Source organism: Cololabis saira, chromosome 1 (assembly GCF_033807715.1).
Source record: "Cololabis saira isolate AMF1-May2022 chromosome 1, fColSai1.1, whole genome shotgun sequence".
Classification (NCBI taxonomy): domain Eukaryota; kingdom Metazoa; phylum Chordata; class Actinopteri; order Beloniformes; family Belonidae; genus Cololabis; species Cololabis saira.
In genome coordinates this window covers 43,359,942-43,379,019 of record NC_084587.1, presented here as the reverse complement: position 1 = coordinate 43,379,019, position 19,078 = coordinate 43,359,942, and the positions used below count along the sequence as shown (strand labels likewise).

Here is a 19,078-nt window from a genome sequence, read left to right as displayed (position 1 = left end):
AATAAATAAAGTTTGATTTGACTAGATAATGTTAACTGAGTCCAAGGTTCCACAACACGCGCATATTTGTCAACGTGAAGTAGTTATGACTTCAGCTACGGATCTACGAGACCCAAGCATGACTGTCACCACCGTCTCCCCCTTGACTGACACCACCAGATCCATGAGCTGGAGAGACCGGTGCAGAACACCACGTTGTCACTCCCCCGAACCTGCAGCTGAGCCGAGAGGTGGAACCTCCGCCACCGTGTCCTGGAGTGCAGCTGCGTGCATCCCTGCAGCACAGACCCCCCTTCGAAGCATCCGGGGATGCAGCTCCTGATGGAGTGTGCTACAGGAAGGTTCTGCCCATCACTGGTATTTGGGATTATGCCAGCACTCCGCAGTGACAGGAAAATGCAGGAAATCCTCTTGTAGCTGTTATCATAACAGACCACTATTGTGTGAATTTCTCGGGGACCACAGCATCAGTTGGACAGATTGTCTGATGAAAGCAGAAGGAAATTAGTTTAGGAATAAATGATTGGTTAAAGTGTGTGATGGTCCTTCTGCCTCAAACGCTGCTGGTGTCATTGACTGCAGAGAAAGAAGTGGACAAACCCCTTCTGGGCGACGTCATATTTGGCAGAGTTGACTCCACCCAATCCTGCCTAATCCAAAAATGTGCAAACATACAAAACAGACAAGCACACCAGTTGGTTGGATTACACCCACCTCCCCTCAGTTACCCGACCTACTGTACCTGGTTTAACTTAGCTCATAACCTATAATGCAAACTTATTTTACATTGCATTCTGTTTAAATCTGCTCATCCATCCTGTTGGAGAAATTTGTTTCTGCACTCCATATGCAGCGGCAAGAATGAGACACAAGACAAAGAGAGGTTCGATTCAACAATCTTATCACTTGTACAAGGAGTAGTCAGGCAGCTTAACATAAGTGCCAGCTTCCTCCTGGCTACTGAAGTTAATACAGACGTAAGCCATATATATATACTCCATAGTTACAAATCAATCATATTGAAAGCATTCAGTTGTCTCCAAGGTTTATCTGATTCAATAAGACTACTACTGTGACAATCAATCGCAGTCTTGTAGTTACGTTCAATAGGGCAAAAGTGCCTCTTCCAACACTCTTCTAGTTTAAATCCATAGGTCAAAAGTTGCTTCCAACACTCATCTTGTCACAGTATTTTTCCACTTGTAATATTGTGAGTATAATGATAGTCACAAACATTATAAAACATAGACAATTTACCTACATTTTCACAACACATCCTCATTTCAGATGCTGCTAAGGAAACAACAGCTGAAACAATGACTATTGGAGCTCTGCTGGAGTAGGCTCATTTACCTTTTAGCCAATAACCAAGGCTAGTGTTGGTCTGGTAGCCAACCTGGACGAGTCAGTCACCCCCTGGAAGGGTCGGGTCGGGTTGGGTACGAGGGTGGCTCAGTCGGCCAAGTTAGCCGCTGACGAGCCGCAGGCATCCAGCTGACAGCTAACAGCAGCTGGCAGCGTTGGAGCGGAGGTAAAGGTGGGTCAACTGAAGCAGCAGCGAGACCTGGCCCAAAGTCCCTCTTCAGAGCTCTGTTAGTACAATCAATAGTACAAGACCTTTTATATTTAAATTAGCAATCATTTTGCTCTTTTGTCTTTATTCACAGGTTAGATATCAATGTCAGTAAAAATGTGTCATGCTGATAGAGTTATAGAAGCTCGCTATTTGACACAGTATACTGAGATGTAGCCGTCACTCATAAAATGATGCCCCCAATTATGCATAAACACGCTTATTTTACCTGAGGTGCATGAGAATATACCTTCTCCAGAGGTCATGGATGTTAACTTTCTCTGTGGATCAGTCAGTCGAGCACATCACCTGGAATGAACAGCATTTTATGAAGAATAAAAAAGATAAATAAGAACTTCTGTTGCGTATGTTCTATGGGCTTTTTGGGTTTGGAACCAGATACACTAAATGATGATCCAAAATAGTCCTCAGCATTCTGCTTGGCCATGCGCTCATATGCCTTTCTTTTAATCCTGTGTTGTTGTTTTTTTAATAATTTAATCGTAGTAGGTATTAACTTACTTATTAACTTATTATATACTTATTAACCTATTTATTTTGCTCATTTGCAAGATGGTGCCCCACAATACGAGAGAAGCTTCAAAAGCACTCTGCAGAAAAACCTTTGGGTGATGAGATGGAGAGCGCGTCCAGCTCCACCTATAACGTCTACGCGGGACAAAGTCTTTTCTGTCCAAAAAGATCAAAGAAGCAAGACTGAGGTTCATGGATTTAGATGATCATGAGGCTGTTTTAGTACGGAAGAGTAGAGCTGCCACCTCAGTGAAAGAAAAATACAGTCATTATCACGATATAACGCAGGGGTGGGCAATCCTGGTCCTCGAGGGCCAGTGTCCTGCATGTTTTAGATGTTTGGGATGTTAACGTGCCTGATTCTAATTAATCATCAATATCAGCTTGTCATAAAGATCTGCACAATTCTGTTAAGGACACAGTCACTTGTTTCATGGTGCAATGAAGCAGGGAAACATCTAAAACCTGCAGGGACACTGACCCTCGAGGACCAGGATTGCCCATCCCTGATTTAACGTGAACATTTGTTGTATAAACAATATCTTTTTCCAATTTGTGCAATATATTATCACGTAATTACAATATTTTTTTTTCATGTTTGAAGAATATGATATCAGGTTATGACAATGTCAATCAAGTCATAATGAAAAACTTTTCACGTTTGTACAACATATGATCAGGTTATTACCAGTGGTGTAAAGTAACGAACTACAAGTACTTCGTTATTTTACTTAAGTAAGATTTTTGAGAATTTGTACTTTTATTGATACTTTCATTTTTCTGTACTTTTACTTTTACTTCGTTACATTTTCAAGGAAATAATCGTACTTTTAATCCGCTACATTTAAAATTGTACACGTCGTTACTCGCTACAAATTAAAGAACAGCACAGCGGGGGCTGATTTATGGTTCCGCGTTACACCGGCGCAGAGCTACAGCGTAGGGTACGCGGCGACGCACACTGTACGCCGTAGCCTACGGCGTAAGGTGTGCGTCGATTTAACGCGGAACCATGAAGCGGACGGGAAGGAAGGGGGGCGCGTGAATATACCGAGAAGGAGCCGCAGCTCCCGGGAGAGTTGCGCCGCAGAGGCGGGCCGGACGGCCGGAGGAACCGCCGTCGCGTCGAGTACCGAGGAGGACTGAAGCCTGAATTATGGTTCCGCGTTAAATCGACGCAGAGCTTCGCCGTAGGGTACGTTGGTGTAACGCGGAACCATAAATCAGCCTTGAGCGGCAGCCGACGCGTGTCCATGCGCACCATTCTTTGATTCCACCCCTTCTAAGGTGGTTTTGGCATTTAAAAGTTCAAAAGTCTCATCCTTTATCAGCTGGGGTTGCTTAATGTTGTCACTGCATACTACAGGCTGGGGGTGAACCTGTCAGCGGGGCCACTGGGGTACAGCAGCAGTGATGAGCAAAGGGAGAAATTAAAATGGGGTAATGGAAACAAACGCTAAAGGGGTCAGAATAATATCACCATTATTTAGAGTTGTAAGCAAATTCTTGGATTCTTAATTTCTTTGCAATCCTTTTGAAAATAATTTTGTACTTTGAATTTTGTACTTTGTACTTTGTACTTTTTACTTTTTACTTTTGTACTTAAGTACATTTTAACCCATGTACTTTTTGTACTTTATTATATTTAAGTTGAGGTACTTTTATACTTTTACTTAAGTAATTTTTTCAATGGGTACTTTTTACTTTTACTTAAGTAATTTTCAAGCAGAAAATTTGTACTTTTACTTAAGTACAATATTTTTGTACTTTTTCCACCTCTGGTTATTACAATATAAATATTATATTGTAAGAATGTATTTTTTGTCATAACGCGATAAATATGTATATTGTAATAACGTAAGAATACATTATTCAAACATGAAAGATATATTGCAATAACGTGTTGAGGTATTCAACAAATATAAATATATTGTTAGAAAATTCACATTTCACATTATAATGTAATATGGTTCTACTTTTCTTTTAAAGATGGTGGCATTTCTACACTTCCGTAGTTTAAGACCTTTGTTCACCTATGAGTTTTCATAAACTCTAATAAATGAATAAATAAACTCTCTTCAGCGCTTATAAACGTCTCATCAGACAGAATTAACCAGTTCCCCCTACGACCACTAGATGGTGCCAAAGAACACACGCTGCAGACAACGGACGCGTCTGCCCCCAAATCACTAGTAATTACAGAGACATTAACACTTCACAAGACTGATAATCTCACTTTCATTCAGGAATTAACACATTTTTTCAAAGGTGACATGAAATTCTCTCTTGACTCTGATTACGTTCATCTCAAATGGCTTCTCTTTGAACTTTTCGATCTTGGAGAAAATTAGATGTAAAGTCTGATCAATAGCAGCCATAAAACAGATGTATTTTATGTTTCATTTTTAATCATCAGTTAATACCCAGAGGCGACTTGTGTCCACTGGGATCCAGCCAATTGACCCCAAGTGGGTCCATGGGTGGACCGTACAATTTTAAAGTCTTATTGCATATATTTAGCCTCTGAATTAACCCTTTGAGAGTGTGGATGTGTTTATATTTGTAAAAGACGTTCAATAAGCGGTACAAAAGTTTAATGTTTAATTCAGCTCTGTCGGAAGCCGGTGTTTCCGTCTCAGGCAGTGTTTTCTGGGGGACGGGGGAGGGAGGTTAATGTCCTGAACACTGTTGTCCTAATCCGTTCTTAGAGGATAGAGGCTTAGTTAGTCCTCAGGGCAGGTTGACCACAGCTCGTCTCAGAGGGAAACAACTCCTGACATTCTGTTCGTGCAAAGTGCTGAATTATCCCTCTTATGAGTCATTCATCTTTGTTTCCCCGGATCTTTCTGCAGTTTTGAAGACAGTCTCATGGTCCAGACTCTGGATTATTAGGAGTTGATTGTTTCCACTGAGCTCCTCCGTAGGCCATTTTTAATACCGTAGCTTTGTAGGGAGAGCGCCTGTAGACACCTGTAGGTTTGTCTTCTCGGTTGTGTTGGATCAGAACTTTGCAGGATGAAGGACCGGCTGGCACAGCTGAAGGAGGTGAGTGAAACGCTGTTGTCTCAGGGTTTATGTCCTGTGGAGCCAGGGGCGAAAATCCTGTTTCATAGTTGGGGGGGACAATAAACAGTAACATTTTAGAGAATAAATCCAGTGGGGAACAAGGAATAAAAGTTTTAGCCTTCCTTTAATACAGCATTTTGACATTTCCAACTCTATCTCGCAAACAGGCAGAAGACCTTTCTTAGAGCAATACAAAACAATGGTATTAGGTGGAAGGTGGCAATAATACAGCACATCTGACATAATACACTGCAAAAACCCACAATCTTAACAAGAATATCTGTCTTATTTCTAGTTAAAATGTCTCATTTTTAGTTAAAAAAAATCTCATTACACTTAAAACAGGACTCATCACTGGAAAAAAACAACAATTTTCACCTGTTTCAAGTAGATTTTCACTTAAAATAAGTAGAAAAATCTGCCAATGGAACAAGATTTTTTTGCTTGTAATAAGAAGATAAATCTTGTTCCACTGGCAGATTTTTCTACTTATTTCAAGTGAAAATTTACTTGAAACAGGTGAAAATTGTTGTTTTTTTCCAGTGATGAGTCCTGTTTTAAGTGTAATGAGATTTTACTGTTTATTATTATTTTCGATTTCGGTTTCGGCCACAAATTTTCATTTGGGTGCATCACTACTAAATACTACTGCATTGTTCCAAAATTATTAATTCTGTCTCAAATTATTCTAGGGGGGGACAGCTTTACTAATGGGGGGGACTTGTCCCCCCTGTCCCCCCCGGGATTTTCGCCCCTGTGTGGAGCTCTAATGTTCATCCAAACCCAGCCAAATCCAGCGCCAGCTGCAACCTGTTCTAGTGACTACCGACAACAAACATGAAACCTGGATTTAACTGAGGCTGACTGAACCGGTTCCTGATGCATGTTTGAATGTTTTGAACGTAACAGTAAAGACTGAAGACATCTGTGATGTCAATTACAGGACACACTTCAGCTGAACATGTCACTTTGGACGAAATATTTTCAATCTTCTCCAGAAAGTACCATATTATCTTCTTTCCTAAATGGTTCTGGGTTGATTTTGTGTGGTAATATAGAAACGCTTTCCATGTCCTGCTTGTTCTGGTGTGTTTCTGAGTCAGGTAGTCTGTTTCTTTTTCGGCTTCAGTTGTGTCTTCTTCTCAATCGCGTCTCAACAGAAAAGCGATGGGGCTGGAGATGACATCGAGGTTCCGGTGGAGAGCGAGGCTTTCATGGACGACTTCTTCGTTCAGGTTTTCTGCCTACATCTGTGCTGCTGCTTATTTTCCTATGAAAATACTTTTTGTCTTTGACTCATGGTTATGTGTGTGTGTGTGTGTGGGCTTCAGATTGAAGATATTCGTACCAGTATTGATAAGATGGATGAGAGCGTTACGGAAATCAAAAAGCTGTACTCCAGCATCCTGTCGGCTCCCACGCCTGACCAGAGTGAGGGCCTCACAGACGTCACCTTTGTTGATTTTCCCTCCTTTCAGTTCCTCCTGTTACATGTTTAAACTTTGTCTTTCAGAAACTCAGGACAGTGTGGAAACGCTCACCAACGAGATCAAGAAATCAGCCAACAATGCCAGGAACAAGCTGAAGAGTCAGTACCTTTGTTTTTTTTTTTATTTTATTTTTTTTTAATTTAATTTGCACAACATGAATGTATACATAAACATGACATGATAATTCATTTCCAGAGGAAAGATAACAGGTAGTGGTTGTGCACGTGAGGACAGAAACCCTAGGGGGGCTTATGCAAGGACCTCGCCGTTTACAGGACATTACATGACTTGTTTATTATTAGAAAGTAAAACTAGAACAGAAACAAAAACAAAATAAACAGCAAAAGAAGACAAACAAGAAAAAAAGAATCAACAAGCAGTAAATAAAAATAACTGCAGAATGTTAAAATACTAATACAATAAAAGTGAATACTAAAACAGAGAGAACGAGACAAAAGATTGGCAAAGCAACACAGGTAAGGCATAATCATCATATCAATGGTATATCTCTTTCCTTTAGTTTCTTACTTGGGTAATTAATTTATTAATTACACTTCTTTTGTAGGTGGACAGAGAGGATGAGTTGGTCATTAGATGGGAATGGGCATTCCATAGGGAGACACCTTTGTATTTTAAGGAGAACTTGTTCTTTGTTCCTTGCCCTGAAAACAGTGAGCTGTTACTGGTTCTGCTGTGTGACAGTGCCCGTCCACATCTAACCAGAGCATGATACGGTTGCATCGTCAGGTGTGCGTTTCTGACCTGCAGCACATGTCCCCTGTGTTCTCTTTGCGTGTGAACAGATATCGAACGGCAACTGGAGTCAAACAAAGACGAACGAGCGTCGGCTGACCTCAGGATACGGAAGTCACAGGTGAGACAACACACCTGTGACTCTGCGGCAGCATGGAAAGAAGTAGCCACATCTTCTGTGACCACAAGTGTTAGTTGAAAACTCTCTTGTGGGAGTTGTGGTTGTGACCACGGCAGGAGGTGAATCTGCCCAATCCTGATTAATCCAAAAAAGGTCAAATGGCCTGGCACCTGGTTAGAACATGCCCATCTCTCCTCTTTGCTCATGCTCAGGGCACTCTGGCTGTTAGAGGCCACAGTCGTTGTGCAGTTGGAACTGGATCGAGCATCTCCCCATCCACTGTCTAAGGCCACTGCAGCCACTAAATACAACAAGATCAACAAACATTATTTTAGGAGGTATTTCAGTAGTTCCATCTGATCAGCCCCTCTGACTCTGGCCTACATTACACTCCTTGGCACATGCTTCAAAAGAGTCGACAGGTTAGCCCATGTAACTACAGATGTGCTCAGAGCCCACTGAGGACAGTGTACTATGGTTCCCAGTGGCACCAGGAGTGTTGGAGGCTCATCTTTCCCTGCAAGTAGCACTACATTAATGATTGCGTAAAAGGAGGTCTGGGTATGGGGTGCTGCAGGTGCCTTTGCACCTACTAATCCTTCCTTAATGTCTCAGAGATGGTCATAGTGCACCTTTGTGAAGACAATCCCGCTGGCAAACTCAACTGACACTGTAGAAATGTCCCAGGATAGGATCCAAAAGGCTATCCCTAGCCAGAGTTGAGTCTCCTGGGTATACTGTACAGACTCCACCCATGTCCCTTTGAACAGTTTCATACTTTCCTACCAAGGACTTTATTTTCACATTAACATATCATTTTCCGTTTCATTTTGAAGAAACAGTTGCTTACTTTTGGCCGTGTTGTCTAGTTCCAGCGGTCTCCCGTCCCTCCAATCAGCAAAACCCAGCCATGCTAACTCTGTATTCCCATCCAAGTTGCGGATCCCTTTATTGTACCATGTCACACATCAACAATGCTGAAAATAGCACACGACAGTGAGCTACAACAAAAGCAATTAGTAAGCCTCAAAACACTAATGATGCAAGAGAAATCAAGAGAGTGATGGAGTAAAATATGTTATTTTGTACTGCTTTAATGGTTTTAAGGATGTTCCTAAATTTTGCAGTAGAAAATGAACATTTAAAAAGTGAACAAAGGGCTTTTCCAAGAAGGAAGTCCATCCCGTTAAACCATTGGACCTATGCTGACGATGGATTTTTCATCAGTGCTGAAAGGCGAAGCTCTTGGCCAGTCTCGGGCTGAATTTCCCTGTTTGGCACCATTTATGCCACACGGGTTGATATCAGTACCTATACATAGACCTCTTGATTTGTAGTGTGAGTAGTATGGTTCCCCATGGAACACCTAACTCTGCTGAATGAGGATGACCCCCGGTTCATGTGAATAAATTGGAATCTATCAGATAAATATGAAACCCAGCTGATGTGGTTCCTTTAATCCCCAAAACAAATAAAAGTCTCGGCAATACAGTTTTTTGGTTGATCAAATCAAATTCAGGGCCTTTCAGGACCTCTATAAACCTCTTTAGATGTTTTATTGAGGAAACAGTAGGCCAGCAAGGAGGGCGTTGAAGTAGTTCAGATGGGATATAAATAACTAGACTTTATTCACATGTTGTATAGCACAAAGTGGCACGACCAGGAGACAGAGGTCAGGGAAGGATAAATGGACATCAGTCTTGACAAGCAGATGTTTGTTTTTGTTTCTGTGCAACAATGTGATCTTACGTAAAGTGAAAAGAATCAGAAACACACAGATGAAGTAAGCACCAACTTGCTTCTCTCATAGATGGTGTCCTTAAAGCCCATCAAGACACAATTGTCAATTTAATGTCCAAACAGTTGTTTGAGTGGTCTTCTACATCTCATTTCAGCAAGCAATCTTGGCCAAGAAGTTTGTGGAAGTCATGACAAAGTACAACGAGGCTCAGATGGACTTCAGAGACAAAAGCAAAGGACGAATCTCCCGACAGCTGGAGATCAGTAGGTGTCTTTTGGTTATACGTGACTCCGCTCAACCAGGGGAGAAGACAATCTCGGGGACACCTGAACTCAAAACGGGATCATCTCATGTTTGGCGGTAGAAGCGTCTTCTAGCAGCCAAAGTAAAGCGACAACATATTGAAAGAGACTTAGTGCCATACAGCACTTCTTCCTGCATGATTTGTTGCTCTGATTGGTCCTCCAATCAATACCAATAGGCTGTACCCTCAGAGTACATTGTGACCAAAATGACTGTATATCAGCTGCCAAACACTGACGATCAGTGCTGGGGTTTAGATGTTATGGCTTCAGCTGTGTATTAATTAGACGAAAACCTCACAGTTCCTTCAAGCCATTGTAACTAGTTGGTCCTGAAGTTTAGATGTCAGTTTTAGGTAAAATTCCTCTTTGATGAATCATTAAGAGCGTAGACCTTTTACACCAGAATGTGCCAATTAAAAGCATCTCTGAATATGAGGATTTCAAGAAAAGCTGATTTTGAGGTATATCACAGAGCTGAAAGCTGTGGTCATGAGTTCCTGTGTCTGTCCGACAGTTTGTCAGGTTTACACCTTTGTAACTGTCTTATATGCTCACGTTCAACACCTCTGTAAAGCCCTGGGCGCAGAATGTGAGCAGAGCGGCAGCTACGTCGTATTAATGAGGCTAAAAACAGCTGGAAACTAGATTTTTGAAGAGTTTAGATTGACCAGCTATGTCCCAACCAGTGCTGCTTGAGACATGGAAATGCACAAAAAATCATTGCCATTACACTTTTGAGATAAAAGCCCAAACAAAAATCACCTTTTGAAAGCATAAAAAGGTTTTCGCGATATTTTTGGCAGCGTTTTTTTTTTAATTACAGCCGTTTCCATCAGAGGTTTTTCTGATATTTAGGTTTTGCGCAAATCTCCAGGTAATGACTATGAATAAACATGCAGGGCAGTGGGAGCAGAACCAGGGTTGAAGGACAGAGGTACAGAGAATCCCATGGATTTTCAAAATAAAACACCATGAATGGTACACAGCCAGAGGGTTTTAGAAGAGACTGGAACCACATTTTAGGCTCGAAACCCTGATATTAGCTGAAACCACTCATCCTGATATATATACGTGTTTAAACTAGCAGACTATCACGCCGTTATCACATTATGTTGAAGCCATCGTCTCACGGATGATCTCACAAATCCAGCCGAGGAGGCGACACTTTTGAAACGCTCCCCGTCAGAGTTGAGTCAACCTGAAGACAGGAAAAATAAACCCAGTTGTCAAACGAGACCATGCCGCTTTCTGCTCCCTGTATGATCCGGGCTTCACAGCATCGTGTAACCAGAGTCAATGCCGTTTAACACCTCTGTGACATTAGTGAACATGTTCAACAGCCCTGTACATTTTTAATACCTCCATTAACAGCCTTGCACTCAATATTTCTTTAACAGCACTGTACAGGACTGTCTCAGAAAATTAGAATGTGTTAAGTTCTTTATTTTCTGTAATGCAAAAATGTCACACATTCTGGATTCATTACAAATCAACTGAAATATTGCAAGCCTTTTATTATTTTAATATTGCTGATCATGGCTTACAGCTTAAGAAAACTCAAATATCCTATCTAAAAAAATTAGAATATTCTGGGAATCTTAATCTTAAACTGTAAACCATAATCAGCATTATTAAAATAATAAAAGACTTGCAATATTCCAGTTGATTTGTAATGAATCCAGAATGTATGACATTTTTGTTTTTTTAATTGCATTACAGAAAATAAAGAACTTTATCACAATATTCAAATTGTCTGAGACAGTCCTGTATGTGCATATTTAACATCTTGATAACACTCTTGTTGGTGAAAGTCTAACCCGTACGTAACAGTTGTATGTGCTCCACAGCGGGGAAGGCTACCACTGATGACGAGCTGGAGGAGATGCTGGAGGGCGGGAACGCCGCTGTCTTTACTGCGGGGGTAAGTCTGATGTGTTTGAGCTGCTAACAAACACAGTTGAACACAATGGCAGAGGGAGGGAAGAATCGAACACTGTGCTCACCAGAACACACAGCAAATAGAGAAGCTGCACCGTCTAACAGGCACAGACACTTTCTCAGACACTTTCAAAGTAAAATGACTCCAACGTGGTACTTGATCACCATGAGGAGGAGTCAAAATCCCATAATTTGGGACCCAGAGGAGGGGACATGTGGTACTAAAGACGTCAACTGATACAAATTAACTCGACAGAACATTTGAAAAGAATTTATTTACTTAGTGACATTTAACAAATACGGCAAGTTATAAAGTTTGCTACCTGAAAAACCCCAACGGCCCTGAACGTGTCAGAATGTGAAAATTCCTGTTTACTTTAAAAGTGGACGGTTTAGGCGGATGGAAAGTTATGTTTATGTGTTCTGCTTAATTTATCACGACTTTATCAAATTTGTTTTCATACTGCTGCGATCTCACATGTCCTACCTTTATTTTGATACTGAATATACTCAACTGCTTGTATTTGCTGAGATAAATTCACTTTGAATTAGAAATTTTAATTTTTTTATGCAGAAATCTATAATACAGGCCTCATATAGCAAAGAAGGTGGTCTTTGGATCATACAAAAAAACTGTTTATTTTATCCATATATTATATGAATGAAGAAACTGCACACTTATATGTTTCTGGTTTCTGTTCTGTTAGCTCACCTGTTGTTTTTAGTCAGTTATTTCTGCTCTATATTTGGGTTATTATGTTCAGTTATCATCTGCTTCTATGTTTTAGTAGAAGTTATTTACAACATGCACCATGTTTGATTGATTTGGTCCATTTGCTTCACTTGCAAAGATCACAGAGTCCAAGATCAACCAGCAGGCCCTGAATGAGATCGAGGCTCGCCATAAAGACATCATGAGGCTGGAGAGTAGCATCAAGGAGCTGCACGACATGTTCGTGGATATTGCCATGCTGGTTGAAAACCAGGTAAATACACAACCGGAGTACACGATGGAGGTGCTATCTCCTTTTACTTGAGTAAAATGTCGGGCTTTGACATCTTGTTTGAGTCTTTTTCTTGCTCTAAAACGTCCTCTGGCTCTTTTTATCGTCATTCCAGTGACTTCCATCAGTTAATGAAAGTCTATTATGAGGCAGAGTTAGATAAAAAGAACAGGATGAGAGGAGAAACACCACCTTCCCTGCAGTTTATGATAACTGCTGATCTCTAGAAAAGCCCGTAGCTGCTGACCTTTCACAGGTGCTCCATAGGAACACACCTTGAAATGAACGGTTCGACCAATGATCATCTCATTTAGCCTCACTTTTAGCTCCTGTTAAGGTGACCTGATGCCACTGCTGAGGTAAGATTAAAATAATCACCACTGAAATAACCAGAAACTGACTAAAGTAATGATGAATCATATTTTACTGATGACAAACTGAGGAGTCGGAAGATACGAATGGAAACCAAAGACACCAGAACAACTTCTAAAGAGATCCACGGGGAACTCCAAGGTTGAGGTCCATCAGCGCCAGATTCCACCAACCATCACCGTTGGAACCACTGGAGTTTCTCAAAATAGTCAAGCACGGTAGCTTCTGTGAAAAAATCAGTTCTGTTCTGGAGCTGCCTTGCTGCGTCTGGTCCCGTGTGTCTTGAATCTGTGCAGGTTCAATGAAATCTCAAGACCGTCACGAACCGTCACTGGAGACGAACGTACTGCCCAGTGTCAGACAGCTTGGTCTCAGTCGCAGGTCATTGGTCCTCCAACAGGATAATGACCCAAAACACAACCAGAACCAGCCAAGAACCACTGAGAAGCAAACACTGGACTGTTTTGAAGTGTCTTTCTATGAGTCCTGATCCTGTTGAATATCTGTGGAAACATCTGGAACCTGTAGTCTGGAGAAGAAACCCTTCAACTCTGAGACAGGTGGAGACGTTTGTTCATGAGGACCAGAACACCTGTCTACAGGTGGACAAAGGTCCATGAGGACCAGAAGAACCGTCTACAGGTGGACAAGTGTTCCCAAAGACCAGAACACCTGTCTACAGGTGGACAATGGTCCATGAGGACCAGAAGAACCGTCTACAGGTGTACAAGTGTTCCCAAAGACCAGAACACCTGTCTACAGGTGGACAAAGGTCCATGAGGACCAGAAGAACCGTTTACAGGTGGACAAGTGTTCCCAAAGACCAGAACACCTGTCTACAGGTGGACAAAGGTCCATGAGGACCAGAAGAACCGTCTACAGGTGGACAAGTGTTCCCAAAGGCCAGAAAACTTGTCTACAGGTGGACAACGGTCCATGAGGACCAGAAGAACCGTTTACAGGTGGACAAGTGTTCCCAAAGACCAGAACACCTGTCTACAGGTGGACAAAGGTCCATGAGGACCAGAAGAACCGTCTACAGGTGGACAAGTGTTCCCAAAGGCCAGAAAACTTGTCTACAGGTGGACAACGGTCCATGAGGACCAGAAGAACCGTTTACAGGTGGACAAGTGTTCCCAAAGACCAGAACACCTGTCTACAGGTGGACAAAGGTCCATGAGGACCAGAAGAACCGTCTACAGGTGGACAAGTGTTCCCAAAGGCCAGAAAACTTGTCTACAGGTGGACAACGGTCCATGAGGACCAGAAGAACCGTTTACAGGTGGACAAGTGTTCCCAAAGACCAGAACACCTGTCTACAGGTGGACAAAGGTCCATGAGGACCAGAAGAACCGTCTACAGGTGGACAAGTGTTCCCAAAGACCAGAACACCTGTCTACAGGTGGACAAAGGTCCATGAGGACCAGAAGAACCGTCTACAGGTGGACAAGTGTTCCCAAAGGCCAGAACACTTGTCTACAGGTGGACAAAGGTCCATGAGGACCAGAAGAACCGTTTACAGGTGGACAAGTGTTCCCAAAGACCAGAACACCTGTCTACAGGTGGACAAAGGTCCATGAGGACCAGAAGAACCGTCTACAGGTGGACAAGTGTTCCCAAAGGCCAGAACACTTGTCTACAGGTGGACAACGGTCCATGAGGACCAGAAGAACCGTCTACAGGTGGACAAGTGTTCCCAAAGGCCAGAACACTTGTCTACAGGTGGACAAAGGTCCATGAGGACCAGAAGAACCGTTTACAGGTGGACAAGTGTTCCCAAAGGCCAGAACACTTGTCTACAGGTGGACAAAGGTCCATGAGGACCAGAAGAACCGTTTACAGGGGGACAAGTGTTCCCAAAGGCCAGAACACTTGTCTACAGGTGGACAAAGGTCCATGAGGACCAGAAGAACCGTCTACAGGTGGACAAGTGTTCCCAAAGACCAGAACATTTGTCTACAGGTGAACAAAGGTCCATGAGGACGTCTTATTGCAGTCATTGACTCAAAAGGTTGTGCAACAAAATATCAACTGGGGGTCCTATCATTTTTGTCCAGATCATTTTCATTCATTTTTTTATTGAGTGTTCTGATCCCCAATTCAAAAATAATTTCCGGTTTTCATTGTTAATTATTACTTTTATCAGTTTCAAGTTATTACAGTTGCAATTCTGATTTTTTTCTTTAATGGAAGGAAACCAATAAATAAGTCCATATACACTTGTCCAACGATGACATTGTGAAAACAGACGCTGTAATGCTCATGAGAGCAGAATCAGCCGATCCGTGGGCCGTAAAGCCCAGCTGGTGACAGTCCAGTGAGGTGACGACCTCAGAGAAGCCACCTGACCTGTTTTCTCTACTCCCAACTCTTAGGGTGGCATGATAGAGAGAATCGAGAGCAACATGGACCAGTCGGTGGGTTTCGTGGAGCGGGCGGTGGCCGACACCAAGAAGGCCGCCAAGTACCAGCAGGAGGCGCGAAGGGTGAGCTGGTTATGAACGAGCAGAAAGAGTAAAAGATGATGGTGACCCACCATGACCCGGATGACTGGCAATCAGAATTTTAGTCCATTCTTCTCTACATGTTTGCTTGAGTCCATTGAGGTTTTTGTACTCTCTTTGTGCCTCTGTTCCCCAGAAACAAATGATGATCTTCTGCTGCTGTGTGATCCTGGCCCTCATCCTCGGCTCCTTCCTCTACAGCTTCATCAAGTAGAGAAGATGCACGAGGCCGCCAATCGGCTGAGCGGAGACCGAGGACAGCTAGTGTTGTGTGGTTTCAGTCACTAAATGCTCCACATTTTAGCTTTAGAGTAGGTCACGAAGCCTGCCAGTGGTTCCCAGATCTGAGTTCAGTTTCCATGAAGAGTGTACATCATTACAGTCACATCCAGAGGGAAGTCTGCCCATGAGAACATCTGCCCTCATGTCCTAGTCATGTCTGAGTGGGCTGTATGATTACTAGACAAACCCTTCGTTATGTTACCCACACGTTTTCGAGCCTCTTTATCTTCATTCTCCACAGCAACATGTTACAAATGGAGTGAAACTAAAAACCTTGGGAAATCAGTCGGGACATGCCCACCTTATGTCAGTCACAGTTAGCCATTTTACTGTAGCTTGGCTGATTTAGCTTATGCTAACTAATACTACTTTACATTTCAATCTCAACACATCGGTCCAAACATCCTTATTTCATCTCTTGCTATGGAAACAATATCCAAAACGAGCGCTAACAGAGCTGAAACAAGGAGCAGCAGGGCTTCGTTGGGACCTGCACTCATTTAGCTGCCGGGATTAGAGCCGTTGCCGTCGGCCAAGCCGACTGCAGGTCCAAGGGGACTTCTGCCTGGAAAGGTTCTGAGATTATCTGCTGTTGCTCCTGGCTCCTTCGGCTCATCTAATCTGGAGGAGCTGTAGAGCTCCTGGGGAACACTGGCAGCAGGATCTCCTATTTTGAATGTTGTTTCAGCTGCAAATTTGGACATTCTTATGTGTAGGTCAGTGGAAATCAACTCGTTTCTGAAAGCAGCCCCTGGTAGTCAGTAGAGGATCTGCAGTCTCTCTTAGTTCCACCAAAGCTTCAACCCAGAAATTGGAACGGTGGTGCTTGTTGAGGACTCCAGACCATCAGAGAAGATGACGCTGTTCATCCATTGGATTGTTGTTCAACCTTGTAGTGCTAACAGAGTAGTCTAAATTCTGCTGGGTTCAACCAAAGAGTCACAGAGCCAACAGGCCAGTGAGCCCACTAAAAACCGGACCAACAGGCCAGTGAGCCCACTAAAAACCGGACCAACAGGCCAGTTAGCCAACTGAAACTGGACCATTGGCATTTCACTGGAACACTTAAGCTGCACACAGTTGCATCCAAAAGTTTAAATGCAGTTCAAAAGCGTCACCCTGTTTATTTGCATCACATTTTGGCTGTAAAATGTCAGAATGATGACAGAGAATTTTTTTTAGGGACATTTATCCCAAATAGGTTTCTTCAGAGTCACACATTTGTTCGTTTTTTGACAAAACTGCCTTCACCTTGAGTTAAATGTTTTGCGTTGCCTTCCACATACCTTTCAAAATACCTTACTGGACACACAAACCAAAGTTTTTGTTGGCTGGTTTTTTACATGTCCTGTGTCCTTATGAGGTCATCTCTTGGCTCCCGAACTGAGTTATTGGCTAATCTGAACCCTCCGTGATCAGGACTTGAGGGCACTAGACGTGGCAACCTTCCCTCTGTGACTGTGTGACCGCTGCACCGCACAAAATGGAGTTTGTATCGTAAGTATTGAGACAGCTGTTGTTCTTCTTTTGTAAATTTGTTGATTATATGGAAACATACTGTGCCAATACTTATGCTATCGACTGCGTCCATCCAGATGGTTCATGTGTCGTTGATCCCCCATCTGCTCTGAATCCTGACTGGGCCTTTATCTGAATAAGTTTTAATATTAGATCAGGTTTTGATTTCATGGTGAACTCAGGAGTACAAATAATAGGTATGTTATAACCAAAGAATAGACCTCTAGGCCTGCATTGTTCGACTACAGTTTTTTACTGCTTAAGGTTTTTTTGTTTTGTTTTTATTACAATGATTGATTTCATGTTTCATATTTCTATGTGTGCTTTCCACCTTTTTTATTTTGCAGGACCATCGCTCAGGTTTTAAAGCCACACTATGTAGCAATAGCACTTCTGACCACATGGGGGCCTTGGTTTCTGCTGCGTTGGTAATACTGTGCTAATAAATGCTCGCAATCCCACTGGGGCGGCCTGTAATCACACTTTACCCCACTAGAGGTGCACTTTGTTGTGTTTCACTCCAGGCGCCGACACAAGAGCGTTCATGTGATATGCTTCGTCCATGTGATCAGAAGTGGTATTGCGAATACAGTTGCTTTAAGTCATGCTTTGATTAGTCTTCCACAAGTTCATCCTTCCTGTTTGGTCTAAATCCACAACTGCAATGAGCTGCACTGCAGGTGTTGGGTGATAATATGTCCAAACCCAGATCTGCAGCAACTCCAGACTCATCAGGATTCCTACCTGACTGTTTCAAACCAAACTGTGTCCCTGGAAAAAGAAAATACAGTGGCAAGAAAAAGTAACTGAACCCCTTGGAATATGATCTGATCTCCATCTAAGTCACAATAAGGGGAAAGGTTTTTCATGCATTTACTGAACACTTATTCTTCCTGTTGGTGGGAAATATAAGCAAATCCATTTGTTTAAACAGCTAAAATTCAACTATTAAAATGAACTTGGAGGTTTGGTTTGGAGCAGCTTTGATTGATAAAAGACACTCAAACCTTGAGGTTTGCTGTTCATAGGAAGCAAGATGATGATGATGAGAAACATGACGTTCCTGACCATGCCTCCTGAAAAGGAGATCTCATGATCAAGAGTAGCTGGTCTGCATAAAGCTGGAAAAAGGACATAATGTCATCTCAAAGTGTTCAGACATCCATCAATCCAAAATTGGACAAACGGTCTATGGAGAAAGACAGTTTAGTGCTGTGGCTACCCCTCTTAGAAGTGGACCTCCAGTTGAGATGACTCCAACGCCACAATGAGGTAAAGAAGAAACCACAAGTAAAAGTTAAAAGGCTTGACGATATCACTGGAACTGGAAACACCTCCGATCACGAGGCTACCATGCGCATTGAATACAGAGGGTGTCCATGGCAGAACACCACAAAAAACCCTGCAGTGTGTCTGATGTTCATTCACCTTTGCAGCCCACAACACTTTCTTGGACTAATGAAACAAAAGCATAAATACCAGCAGTGAAGCGTGGTGGAGGAAGCACCATAATACGGGCCTGCTTTATCAGCTTCAGGGCCCGGGCCACCTGTCATCATGGAAGGGAAGACTACTTCCCAGGTCTACCAAAATAGCCTACAGGATAATGTTAGAGTGAACATCCACTGGCTGAAGCTTAGTGGGACATGGTTGATTAACTAGGAAAATTACCCCCAGTGTAGAGGTAAATCTACCATAGAAAAAAGGCTAAAAAGAAAACAAAAATGCTTTTTGGAGAGGCTCAGAGTCTAGAGCAGGGGTCGGCAACCCGCGGCTCTAGAGCCGCATGCGGCTCTTTAGCGCCGCCCTAGTGGCTTCTGGAGCTTTTTCAAAAATGTTTCACCTTTTTTTCTTTTTTTTCGCCTTTTTCTTCCTTT

At 42.5% G+C, this 19,078-nt stretch overlaps 1 protein-coding gene across 1 annotated transcript; it reads left to right on the top strand.

The window, feature by feature from the left end:
• The first annotated feature begins 4,825 nt into the window (after window positions 1-4,825).
• stx3a (syntaxin 3a) lies at window positions 4,826-18,287 on the top strand. Its single transcript, XM_061724401.1, has 10 exons — window positions 4,826-5,152; window positions 6,334-6,408; window positions 6,505-6,604; window positions 6,687-6,761; window positions 7,467-7,537; window positions 9,433-9,541; window positions 11,431-11,504; window positions 12,373-12,507; window positions 15,273-15,383; window positions 15,538-18,287. Exons 1-10 carry the CDS (start codon window positions 5,123-5,125, stop codon window positions 15,613-15,615), a joined length of 858 nt encoding a protein of 285 aa, XP_061580385.1. The 5' UTR covers window positions 4,826-5,122; the 3' UTR covers window positions 15,616-18,287.
• The last annotated feature ends 791 nt before the right edge of the window (window positions 18,288-19,078 follow it).

Excerpts from the sequence above, each read along its gene's own strand:
- stx3a (XM_061724401.1), top strand. The coding sequence starts at position 5,123 with ATGAAGGACCGGCTGGCACAGCTGAAGGAG. Across the intron at positions 5,153-6,333 it reads GGCTGGCACAGCTGAAGGAG|AAAAGCGATGGGGCTGGAGA; the intron begins GTGAGTGAAACG and ends GCGTCTCAACAG. Across the intron at positions 6,762-7,466 it reads TGCCAGGAACAAGCTGAAGA|ATATCGAACGGCAACTGGAG; the intron begins GTCAGTACCTTT and ends GCGTGTGAACAG.